The 13632-nt window shown below is 44.9% G+C and overlaps 1 protein-coding gene across 6 annotated transcripts in view; it reads right to left on the reverse strand.

Moving 5' to 3' along the window:
• Positions 1 to 13632, reverse strand: part of HERC1 (HECT and RLD domain containing E3 ubiquitin protein ligase family member 1) — a 2088313-nt gene that overhangs the window by 781455 nt on the left and 1293226 nt on the right. For all 6 annotated transcript variants that reach the window (XM_078685198.1, XM_078685199.1, XM_078685195.1 and 3 more), the window contains exon 50: positions 5244 to 5457. In XM_078685198.1, coding sequence (XP_078541324.1) covers positions 5244 to 5457 — 214 coding nt within the window. The remainder of the gene's footprint in view (positions 1 to 5243; positions 5458 to 13632) is intronic.

A 13632-nucleotide genomic window follows, 5' to 3' on the forward strand; every position in this document is an offset into this window, starting at 1 on the left:
GAATAATGTCCTCGAGTGATCCGGTAAGCTGAAGCCATTGCCTGTCCAACTGCTCTTGGAAAGGTCTTATCCTGAGAAGTGCGTGAGGCACCATGAGGATAGCAGAGGACGTCATGCTGAGAAAGGAGATGGACAGATGCAAACTCTCTTTTGGATAGATAGCGATAGTAAGGTGTTTTATTTTTCTGTGGATAAGAATGCCTTGTTTTGGAGGGTATCCAACGTTGCTCCGAGAAAAGTGATCTGTTCGGAAGGTGTGAGAACGGATTTTTGGTAATTGACTGCAAGCCCTAGAGAGCGAAACAGTTTTAGGCAGTTGTAGGCAGAAGGAAATGGCCTTCGAGGCCTGGTGAAGAGATGAGCCTTCACTAGCTAATTTTCGAGATACAAGAAAATTTGCAGCTCGCTTAATCGTAGATATGCTGCCAAGGGAGCAAGACACTTGGTAAAAACCAGAGGAGCTCAGCGGAGGCTGACGGGAAGGACCGTTAACTGATAGAGCAAGCCTGCCACAGTGAAATGGAGTAACCTTCGATGTTTGGGATGGATAGGAATATGGCAATACAAATCCTGTAAATCGAGGCTGGCCAGAAAATCCGAATGGTTCACAAGTTGTAATATCTCCTTGAGAGTTACCATGCAGATTTCTTTCTGCAGGTATTTGTTGAGCTATCTGAGGTCCATAATGGGACGCCATTCCCCCGATTTCTTCTTCACAAGAAAAAAGTGGGAGAAGCCCATTGCCCTTTGAGAGCATTGTACAGATTCTACTGCTCCTTTTGGTAGCATGACAAATGCTTCTTTCTTTGGAAAATGCATATGGGATGGTAGAGATTGACTGAAATAGCGTGAAATGTGAGTTCCTCTGGTTAAAATGATAGTGGGGAGATTAGCAGGCGCCGAGACCTCATCACTGTTTCCTAACAGTATCCCTGGACTGCACCAGTTGTTTCCGTTTGGGTTGCCGGGAGTAGGCAGCCTGTGGTGGTGCACGATATGTCTGTTTATGTTGGTAGGAAGGGCGAAATGAGGTATAGGTCTGAGGTTGGTATTTTTGGTAACCTCCGTGAAATGAATATGTTCCTCTACCACATACTGCACGAAGGCGGGTCTTCCTGTATTGTAGCGTGCCCAAACCCTCAGCCTTTTCGGTGTCTTACTTAATGGTCTGCAAGGCATCCTCAATATGTATACGAAAAAGCGCATCGCCATCAAAAGGCATATGTAGTATTTTTCTTGGCACCTCAGGGCGAAATGTTGTTGCTCTCAACTAGCCTTGTCGCCTAAGGATAGCCGCTCCAGCGAGCTGATGAAAGGCTAGAGAAGCCACATCCATGGAAGCATCAATGATCTCTAATGCAGACCTATCTCCTTCAAGAATTTTTTTCTTGCCACTAGTCTTTGTCCTCTGGAAGGAGGTCCACGTGTGGAGCGATATCGGACCACATTTGGCGGTCGTATCTTCCCAATATCTTTAGAGTGTTAGCCATGCACACAGGTAAACCCTTTGCCAATATTATCAAAGGCGCCTTCCTTCTTTGTCAAGTGGTGCAGTGATAGGCGCTGAAGGATTCCTTGACTTCTGTTGTGCAGCTAGTCTGATTATTGAGCCTGGTTTTGGGTGCCCTACCAGACATGCTGCTGCATCATCAGGAGCCTTATATTTTTATCTATTCTAGGCAAGACTGCAATAACTGTCGCAGGTGTTTTCATAACCTTTACACCTTCCTTCAAAATATGGTCTATAATAGGTATTGTTCTTACAGTCTTCTGAGATAAATCTTTAAAGTCATAAAGAAAGCATTCAGACTGCTTGACAGTCATTGATATTTGAAAGAGAGAAGCTGCTCTTTCCATCCTTGCTTGGAAGCCGCCAATGTCGTCCGGCTGAGAAGCCACTGTCTGACGGGGAAGCAAGTGTTGAGATTATGTAATCTTCCCTCTCACTGCCTGTTGGTCTTGTACCTTGAGGTTCACCTTCCTCTATCTCCCCATCATCAGAGGTATCATGCTGTTGTGAAGCATGTGGAGTGTGAAAACCCTGTTGATAATTACCCTCATAGTCGTTTTTATCATCGTCCTGAAACTTGATGTGAAGCTGAGATGGGCTGTGAGCAGGGCCAAACACGTCATCTTCATCAGACTCCTCCCAAAAAAGTTGAAGGTGCCAACGGCGAAACAATGAAGGATTTGGAGAGCCTCATCGACGAGAACGTCGTTGACGGGTGTAACCGTGTTAGTTTTAATGTCGAGCATCATCAGCTTCGTCGACGGCAGTGGTGTCTGTGCCGTCGATGAGGACACAACAGTAACTGAAGACAAAATTATCGTCACCATTGCCGACAATGCGGGAACTGTTGTCGTTGCGGTCATAGTCGACGAAGAGGTGGTTGTCGACGGAACAATCATCATCGATAAGGATGTAGACGAGGAAGTCGTCGATGACTGTGAAGACATAGCGAACAAGGAAGTCGTCTGTGGTGATGGTACCTTAGCTGTCGCTGAAAACATCGTCGGTGGAGCAGCAGTCTATGGCACAGCAGAGTCCTTCGTTGATGATGGATTTTTCGACAATGAGATCTTCAACGACGATGCAGGGACATAAGCCCCAACGGCGATTTCATCCTCAACGGGGACCCAGAGGATGATGCAGTCGACAATACAGGTTTTTTAGAGACTGTAATCTTTATAGAGGGTTTCTCATGCTTAGAGGTCAGATGGCTTTTCTCCTCAACAGGTAGGAAATTAATGCTTTTCTTTTTGTGAGGGACCTGCTGCTTCATGACAGGACTTTTTGGAAGCCTTCTTACAAGAACCTTCAGGAGATTCTTGAGACCTCTCTCCCATTATAGATCTTTTCAGAGAGGTATGTGAAGCAGAGTGTCCCTCATCATCAGAGACGACATCAGACTTATTTTTCTGGCTCTGAAGCCAAATCAACAACCTACCTCTCTGTCTTTCAGGGTTTTCGTTGAGAAAGTTCAACAAATCTTGCAGTTCTTTACTTTATGCTGGGGTAGAGACAATAAATACAGTTTTTATGGGTATCTTCAGCATGCAGCCTCTTCTTACCGCATGTTCCACACGACCTGAATAATCCGATATTTTACAGAAGATATCTGGTAATTTTGAAGAAAAAACTGAGCAGAGCTCAGGGAGACTCCCTGTCACACGACGTGCGGTAGAAAATCTGAGGAACTTAGCCTCTCTTAGGAGTGTTCTACAGGGTCTGTTGCTTGATTGGCTATTAAGTTTGGTTCTTTTTAACAAAAGAAAGTAGATAGGCTATAGCAGTGAATGTTCTTTGCATTATAGCCTATGATAGTATTATCTACTGCTTTTATAAGAATAAACCGTGGAACTCCCACTAAGACGATGAGGATGATTCAAGCTTGTTAAACAATGAAAGATCCAATACTGGAGAAATAGGATTACTCCACTGAGACCTTCATTGGACTCATTAGTTACAAATAAACCTACTGTGTTAAACTAAGGTCCTTATCTCACTGAGAAAATAGCAACTGAGACCCAATTTATAGATGTGGATGACAGGTTCTGACCAAATGCCATTCACATTTAGTTCCCCCATGTGAGCTGCCACCTGTGATAGGAACTTAAACATCCAATGTCTACTACAGTAAAACCTGGCAAACATTCTGCCCCACCATCAGCCAGTCTGTAAGCTTTCTCTGTTGCTGTGATCACTTAGTGCGTAACAAACATTCATGAAGCTCCTTTTCAGCTATGGTTGCGGTGCAAACACATTACAGAACACCATTGGGGATATCAACCTCAGAAACTGAACAACTTAAATAGCAACAAAGTAAACATTTTTATGTAATAGACTATCCCCCTACAACAGGAATATCTTTATCAGAGACATACCGATTACTGCTCCTATAAACTGAGGTGTATGAGTTAATATACGTTTTAATTTTGGAAGACTTATGTGAAAGCCCAACCAGTACAGTAGCTCCACTGATGTGTGTGGGAAAACAGTGTAGCTTCAGAAGAGACAATCTTTAAGAACCAGTTATCGAAGTGGAAACACTTGCACCCCTGAAGAAGCAGACAAAAATCTTCCATCACCAATACCATTATGAATAGATGGGATGCTGACATGAGGCCAAACCATCAGAGAAAGGAGTCAGAGGCAGCAATGTCTAAACGTTCACCCTTCTAATGAATTAAATAGTTTTCTGTAGCAATTCAGAGTCACTAGACTGTGAGGAGACCGCTTTCAGTAAGGCACCTCCAGAGAAAGGTGTGCACAACCCAATTGGTACAACTTTGCTGAGAATGGAGCCTTCACATCCCCAGGCTCTAGCAACTGGCGAAGACTACTAAACTAAGAAGGGGAGGGTGACGACTCAGTCTTTCAATGGACTGTCGGGTGCAGAGGAAGAGTTGGAGAATATAAACTCTGGACTACAAAGGATCCTTTCCAAAGATTTAGATAGAAGAATTCATTTGGGAAATGGTGAAAAATTACTGTACGATCAGTGCTTTCATGCTTTGGAAGTATGTAAGCAAACCACTGTTTATTTTTTCCTGAATAACCCTCACAGAAGAAGACAAGGCTAACTGAACAAGATTCTTCAGTATTGTGCTGCGTTTCCCAGAGCTCTGTACTGCATTTGGCTTCAAAGCCCATAAAGGCAGGAAACAACAAGTAGAATTTCTTAATCTGCTAATTTCCATATATACTGTAACACCAAAAACGTTACCATATCTCAAGAAGCACCTTTGCTGCCCCAACCCAACACTTGGGGTCCTTCAGGGGATATAGGATTTTAGAAACGAATTCTACCCAACACAATCTGCAATTTAAGACTTTATTGGGAGTTAAGCTACCATTCTGTCTCACAGACAGTTCAACTGCAAACAGGACTCACCACCTTTAAATCTTTTCTAGTTTACTCAACACTCCAGTGTTTACAAATTCTTCTGGCCAGCAATTACAAGTTCCTGCTGCAATGGTAAATATGTGTGCAAATGACAGGGATGTTGCACGACCACATGCTTGTAAACAAAGAAGTTGCTGTGATGAGATATGTAAATCTAACAAGTCCTACAAGAAGTACAAGTGACTGGGCTAGGACTCATATATAGTGAAATAAACACTTCTGAAACTTAAAACCAGGTTTCTATGAGATTAACCAAGAGAAAATATTTATTTATCAACATACCACAATATACAAATCAAAGCTTAATTTGAATAATAAAAGAGAATGACACTATACCTCTTTTCTCAATTTCGGCTTTATCGTAATTTGGTCTCAGCTTTGCTCCTTTGTCTGCCAACAATGCCACAAGGGCCTGCGTCACAACAAAATTTGGAGATGTCACAAGTTTATTTTCTTCAGCAATTCCTCTTAGAAAACTTGGCAGAAACTTTCGTTGAATTGGATCATCCACTGTAGTCAAATTGACACCAGTGGCAGCTGAAATTAAGTTCTAAAATAGTAAAAAAGAGAAAATAACTATTTCATACTGCGCACAACAAAGAATGACTGAAGATCTATAATCTGAGATGTCTTGAATCAGTAAATAGAAAAACAGCACCTGCATCATGGGCATGCATCATGACACATGCACATACCTATAAAACAAAGCATGTGTGTGCCTACCTAATGACCAATGTGCAAGCCTACATCATTACATGACGCGTGCACATGTTTTAAAAATAAGACACCGCTGTGCCTATAAAGTGTTGCACTTCTTTTTTTTTTAATCTTTAACTTTTTTTAATGCTGTACAACACCTGCATTTTCACCGATGCTGTACAGCATGATCAAAAGTATTGACAGAGCCAATAGGTCTCAAAGTCATAACCTACTGGTCTTGACAATGCTTGTTTACGGATCTCGTAAGGATTTAGGTGTTGGGCATCTTGGAAGGAGGCAATCAATTAAACCAATGTATGCAGCCATGATAAGGTCTCGTCCATAGTATAGAGTGCTGACAAAAAAAAGAATGACGATGCGGTAAAACTAATAACATATAGAACTTGGTTTAAGTGTGGAGTAGTGTGGCTCACTGGTTAGAGGCGGCAGACCCGAGAGCAGAGGACGGCCCGGGACCAGGGTTCGATTCCCGACGCGGCAGGTTTCTGGACCAGGGTCAGCGGACTCGATAATTCTCTCGCCTCGGTGCCCACTCTGATCAGCGATCACACTCGGCAACTCTGGGCACTAGCTTGCCTCATCTTCACTAACGGCCCCACCAGACCGCCGGGGATGCCTGGTCTCACCCTGGAGATACCCATTAAGGGACCATCTCTCAGGGAAGCCAGGAAGGGTTTCGCAGCGGTCGAAGCGCGGAGGTACCCCTTCGGGAGTGATTCCAGCGCTATATAAGCACATAATTAATTAATTAATTAAGAATAGCATGCATATATCAAGTATTTAATGTGCAAAAATTCAGTGTATTTCTTAGATGCATAGTAATTGTAACACTCCTTAAGCGATGGGAAAGATACTGTTGTATGGCAGTTGGGGACATTGTCGATATTGTTAAGTTAGCATGAGCTCTGCTGCCATGATGCAGCTTTTGCACACGTTACTACATGGCTTTATTATGCTAGACTCTGTTTGTGCCTTTCACAGGAGAACTTTCTGCTTTCTGCGTTCTCTGCCTGTTCTTGGAGTGTAGTCTGAACACACTGTGCAAGATCGATAAACAATGCCCCTTGTTATTCTGTTCAGGTCAGTCCCTAGCACTTAGACAAAACATGCTACACAACTGCAGCTGCTGGAAACCCGTGCTTTGATATTATGGGATTGCATGTTGGTTTAACACACACCTGGAGAGGGACCTTTCCAGGGAGAAGAGCTATGCTGTTCCTATGATGTAAAACTGACAATCTAGGCACTAAGGTACGAGGTCTGCTGACAAAGCCCAGAGATCTTCCTTTATATAATAAAATATATTATCCACTGTCTGTATATTATGACTTCCCCTTTCATAGTCTATGGACTTGCTATAATGCTAACTGTTTTAGGTTTATGCGTTTTGATGATGGTAGTGGCTCGTATACTGCATTATAGAGCTCGATAGTTAAAATAAACATTTAGAACTATATCAGTGACAGACTATTTTTATTGTGGACAAGTACGGGTGAGTGAGTGAAAAGGTACGTCTTCCTACCGTGATTCTTGAGAGAGTCGAGAGTGTTGTGTTCTGAGTTGTCTAATCATTTGTAGCTTCGTGATTATATAGGAGAACGAATGAGACACTATAGCTAGTCGGTTCTGGGATTTTGGGAACTGAGGCGGTAGGAAGGCTTAGCCCCTAGACATCGAGGTCCTGTTTTCCTGTGCATAGGTCTGTGTATGCGCAGAATCCCCGCAACATGGCGCCGCCAACGTTTGGTCTGGTACTTATCTGCGAGAGGCATGCTTGTGCTTATCCACAATCCCCTCACTTCTGTTTCCAGAGACGGTTGTGACGGTGCAGCCTCCCATATTGTGACATTTTATATGTTTTTCAAGCTTGAATTTTAAAAGGTCTTTCTCTTTCTTTTTACCCGTTATTGCGCTGTCGCACATAGGTTGTTATACTCTTCTATTGATTATGGCGTTTGCCATAACACCTAACTGCGCTCCAGTAACGGCTTATTTTACTCAATATGGAGTCCCAGCTGCTGGTGTTGCACTTATTTTTGTTGTTGAAGCGGATGCAGCTCACCGCTTCGAGGTATTTTATTCTTGGATCACCTTTCCGGCAGTCGATGAAACAGATAATTTATTTCATGAAAATACTGCCACCGCAATTCCATGGGATTATCGACTTTATAGATCTTTTGAAGTTCCACTAATGGCTTGGCAACATACTATATGGTTTAATGGCACCCTTCCTCACCCTGTAACTGCGGTCAGTTTAGGCCCCTTGTCAATTGATGGGGTCACATGGCCTGTTTTGGCTGGGAATACCACACATCCAAATTACTTCACTGTTCCAGTCGCAGAGCTACGCGTAATACATGCATCATTAATACGTGTACATAGAGCTGTTATTCAGTTCATGTCACGCAACTTCCATGTAGGACCACCTGCCGTTGCTGCACAACCACTGGGACCTGGTAGTGTAATCATCAGTGTCGTCATAATTCAGTGATGAGCAAGCGTACGCAAAATACAGACGAAGTTCCTTATTGGCTTGCTGAAAAATTTGGACAACTTAAAGCTGTGTTTCCAAATACCACGCCTGTGGAGAAACACAGGATCCTGACCATGAGTTTACCTAAAAGCATAGTTCCAGAGTTAGCTTATTGTAACAGGGTAGAGTGTTTGCAGGGGTATATTCAAAGTGTGTTGGCACTCCCTCCATGACCGTACTCCCTTCCGTGATAAAACGAGGTCAGGATGAACATGGGGCCGAGGAGGCCCTGGAGTTGGAATGAGACTGGTGGCAGTATGCGATATTGTTTGCGATATGATCCTTGCTAAAGGTGATGCAGTAAGCTTGCAGGTGGCACAACGCTTGGAGGCTGTTGCAGACTAAACAAACAGCGCAAATTGCCTAATACCATTGCTAAACTTTATAAAACCGTAGGGCGCAATAGTCTGGGAATTAAGCCCGTTACTCAACCTCAAACTCAAAATCAATCTCAACAGAAAGTCCAAACTGAAAAGGATGGCGCCCATTCTTTCCTAAAAAGAACTGCAATAACAAAAAAAAGGGGCAGCAACAGAAGCAGGGTTCGCGTGCTGGTTTACCAACACCTGAAAATTAAATCTCCTGGTCGTTTTCAAGTCACTGATCAGCGCTCTCCTCGTTCTTTACAGGACTCATCAGACTCTCGAGTCGGTGGAGGAGAGCACCAGGATTGCGGCAAAGGTGCGACCACTCAACAGGGACGGGATCAACCTCCCCAGTTTGACATGAAGGCCAAACAAAAGGTATAGCACGTTTTTTGGGGAAAAACTCACTTCTTCTTATGACATTTTGTTGGCAGAGGAGAATTGGCCTTCACTATTTGTTTTGGTCGCTTCTAGAGGGGAAGACGTGAGTTTTTCACCATACGTCTCTGAGGAGACTAAACAGACATATGCATCGGAGTGGGCTTTGGCCCTTGCACAGGCGGTGTACCGTAATCAAGTGAGCTAGGTTAGAGATTTGCCAGCACATGAGATTCCATTACGGTCTAACAGCCACAACCGCAATATCCAATCAGACAGGAGGCTAAAGCTCCTGTTTGTGACATACTGACTCATTTGGAATATCAAGGTGTGATTGAATCCTGTGTATCACCGATGAATAATCCTCTTTTTCTGGTATCGAAACCTGGCGGTTCGTATCGCATTGTATTAGATTATCGAAATGTGAATAGTCATTGTCGTACATTTGCGGTACAGAACACACACAGCTCGGCGCTAGTGAACAGCATTGTTCGTAAAAAATATAAGACGTCACTGTACATATCTAATTTTATTTTATTTTCAAGAGTTTTATATAGCGCTGGCTAGACCCGAAGGTATCAGAGCGCTTTAAATGAGAATCAACAAGTAACAGAACACATTCAACACTTACACAATACATCAAAAAATAGGCAATTCAATTAGGAGGGGAGAGAAAGGAGAGAGAAGTAGTGGAGGGGGCGGGGTAGGTGAGAGAGGGAGGATAAGGGAAGAGACAATAAGGAGAGACGAAAAGAAGTCTGTCAAAAGACCGACTGGGTAGGTGACGACCAAGGAGGGAATCCAAGGCCCATCTCCCCTACAGCTAAACCAAGTAGCTCCATCGGGCATCCGACAAAATAGTTCAGTCTCAATACTTTGAGAGAGGAGAGAAGGAGAGACATAAAATAGAGGGGGGATGAGGGAAGAGAGTACAGGAGAGACGAAAGGGAGTGGAACAATGTGGTTAAACAATATAAAGAAAAAGATCAACAATTACACAATTACATCAAACACTCAGCAATACATTAGGAGAGGAGAGAAAGGAGAGAGAAAAGTAGTGGGGGGAGGTGAAGTGAGAAAGTGAGGATAAGGGAAGAGACAATAAGGAGAGACGAAAAGAAGTCTGTCTAAGGACCGAATGGGTAGGTGACGAGAAAGGAGGGAGTCCACGGTCCATCTCCCCTATAGCTAAACCAGGTAGCTCCATTGGGCATCAGACAAAATAGTACAGTCTCAATACATTGAGAGAGGAGAGAGAGGAGAGATATGACCAGAGGGAGGATGCGGGAGGAGACGACAGGAGAGACGAAGGAAAGTGCAACAAAGTGGTTCAACAATATAACAGAAAAAGATCGACAATTACACATTACATCAAACAATCAGCAATACATTAGGAGAGGAGAGAAAGCTGAGAGAGAGAAGTAGTGGGGGTAGGGGAGGTGAGAAAGTGAGGATAAGGGAAGAGACAACCGTAGAGACGAAAGGAAGTCTGTCTAAACACCGACTGGGTAGGTGACGACCAAGAAGGGAATCCATGGCCCATCTCCCCTATAGCTAAACCAGGTAGCTCCATTGGGCGTCAGACAAAATAGTTCGGTCTCAAGTGTCGAGGAAAGAGGTTCACTGAGAAACAGGGTGGGGACAAGGGGCAGGCGAAGGCAGAGGATAGAAGCTGTAAAGAGTAGGAGCGGAGAGGGGAGAGGGTTGGGGGAAGGGAGAGGGGGAAGATAAGGTCAGGAGAGATGGGGGAGCGTTTACCCGAAAGTCCGGCTGGTTAGGTGATAGTCAAAGGAGGGAGTCCAAAGTTAATCTCCCCTAAGTTTCGCAAGGTAGTTCCTCGTGGTGCTCTGCTTGCGTTGGTTGCTGAGGCAGAAGGTGCAGATCTGATTGGGCTGCTAGTTATCGCCCTCCCGGGCCGGGCTCCTGCCCTGCTGGTGGTGCTGGTGGTGTTGGTCGAAGGTGGTGGTGTGGCCCGGCTGCCCGTCGCCCACCAGCAGCACGTTGCCAGCCGCAGGCGCATCTTGATCTTGGAGAGCTTGCGTTCGGCGGGCTCGGTGGGGATGAGGGTGCGCAGGGCGGTGAAGGCAGTCTTGACGTGGTTAGTGCGTCCTGGAAGTTGTGTGGGAATCAGCAGCGGGCCGGCAGGGAGATAAGCAGGCAGCAGACATATGGCAGCAATATGTGAGAGCTATGGACGCAGAAGGCACTGAGCGCCCAAATGAAGTCCCTCACCTCAGGAACCGCCAGGAGAACGGGCCCCTCAGATGTTGAATCCCGAAATGACCGCCGTGCGGGCAGCGGCAGCCGCCATTTTAGAGTCAGGCATCGGCGGAGGCTGCAGCAGAGATGCGGCGCTTGGTGCCGAACATACTATAACTAGCGCTTCTTGCCTGTTTAGCAGTCGGGCGAGGTGGGCGATCTCTGGCGGCAAGTCCTCCCCGAGCTGTCTCAGCGGGAGCCAGCAATAACGCTGCTGCACCGATGTTGTGCCGCCATTTTGGGAAGCGGGTGAGCGCTCACCTCAGCAATCGGTGGATGCCGGTGGATGCAGCTGAGAGAGCACCCCAGGCCGTGTGGAGAGGGCAGCCGGACTGTCGAGCGCTCGATCACGGGGAGAACAGCCCCGGGAAGCCTCGTCGAGGAGACCTTAAATCACCAGCCAGAGTCCGCTGCCGAGAGGAGCCGTCCAGTGTCCCGCAAATCGGGTGTTATATGGAAATTCAGGTAAGGAGCATATTGCTGAGTCAATTAGTCGGTTTTTGATGGCTCGATGTGCAGAGTTAAGCAGGGATTTACGCCGATTGCGATCCCTTAACCCGGGAGTCCGATTGGAGAGCTCCGCCACCGTCGGCACCATAGTCACAATTTGGCTCCTGAGAGCCGTGACTTGAAAGCATTTACCGCAGTCGGAAATCAGAATAAATGTACGCAATTGCCTATGGGATATAAGAATAGCCCCGGGGCTTTCGCTGCACGTGTTGTGTCTTTAATACACAGCATAGACCCTGATGCTTTCTCGTACGTTGATCATATTTATCTGACAGATGACAAACTGATACCGTATCTAGTCCAAGTCAACTGAATTATACTATTGTTTGCCGACTACGGATACAAATTTAATTTTGATTAATCAGACTTCACTTAATTTGCAGTGCGCTTTATGGGCTACAAGCTCAACAATGAAGGCAGGGGATTGCCCCCTCCCCCCCCCCCCTTCTAGATAAATGTGCACATTTGCAACCTCCATTTACACTAAAGAAACTTCAGTCTTTGCAGGGATATTTGAATTTTGGGCGGGCATACATTCCCGATTACACCCAGCGTATCAAACCGCTCTATGAGTTGATAAAACTTACTTTTACTTCTGCCTGCTGGTTACAGAAACATCTCTCTATTCTACGATCTTTGCAGTCTGACCTGCAAGAGACCAACTTCTTGTTGACGCGTGATAATTCTACGAACCTGGCAATACGTATTGTACCGGGGACGGTGGGTTTCACGTATTTAATGTTCAACGAAGGGGATACAGTACCTATTGCATACAAATCACACCTGTACACAGCAGCGGAAATGCGCTTTTCTAATGTTGATTTTATTTTTCATGTGGTCCAAATGGCGATTCTGAAAGAACGTTCGCTAGTGCAAGGAAAACGCATGCTAGTCGTTCCGTCTATCCCTGCTTTAGAAGCAGTGACTAAGGCAAGTGTACCAAACTCTAAAACTTTGTTCACCCCCGTTGGAATCAATGGGCTACTTCTTTGACATCGGCTTGTTGTATGGCAATTTAGATTCCGAATGAATTTCCCGATTCATGCCCTTCTATAGATACAATTCACATTGCCCTTATATAGGCATCGAAATCCAGTCCTTATTTAGGCATAGCCCATGCTACCCAAATACAGGCATGGCTACTTCCATCCATTCCTCTACGTCACAACGATTTCTTGGAAAACCAGACTCTTAAGTTGAAGGGACTTCCCCTAGTCTGGATATTGATTTCTCCAAGAAACTCATTATTATGCATGAACAACTATTCCTTACGGGTTCATCCATGACGTTCATATGCCCGACTTTTACATCAATACTGGCATTCCTAAACACCTTCAAGGTATAAATATACCTACACTTGCTATAGCAAAGCACGGTATGGTTCGGTGCATTTCGGCTACCTACTTGAACGACGCAGCTCGCTACAGCAAGTGCCGAAGGAAGCCAACTCTCCAGCTGACGCACTGACCAGAAGCTGTCAACCTCCGCCGAGAATACAGCTCCAGTGTTTCTGACTCCCCTTGCGGGGTGTTGGGAAATATAGTCAGTGAAAGAGATACCAACCTCTCTCATTGTAAGGTATGGAGCTGATTAGAACCTAGAGAAACCTTTGGCAATTCTTGGCAAAACTACACCTATGCTAAAGTCAAACACCTACTTCTTCCCTGGTACTAGACCTAGGTTAGGTACATTGGGGTAGGCGTATTTAGAAGCACCAATTGAGTATTTTAGCCAGTGTTATTTATGTATGTATTTTTACATGTCATAGCAACAAACAATGCTATTACAGTATTATTTTATATTACTGTTTACGCTGTACGCATTATACTTTGCATTGTGTCTAACGACTGCAGCAGTTCACCTCTCTTGCATGAGAAAGACTGTTCAATAAACCCCTTTTTATTGAAACGCCCGTCTCTCTACTTCGATGTAACTCTGTAGAAACTAAGCATGCACGATT

This window comes from Lissotriton helveticus, chromosome 3_2, assembly GCF_964261635.1.
Source record: "Lissotriton helveticus chromosome 3_2, aLisHel1.1, whole genome shotgun sequence".
Lineage (NCBI taxonomy): Eukaryota > Metazoa > Chordata > Amphibia > Caudata > Salamandridae > Lissotriton > Lissotriton helveticus.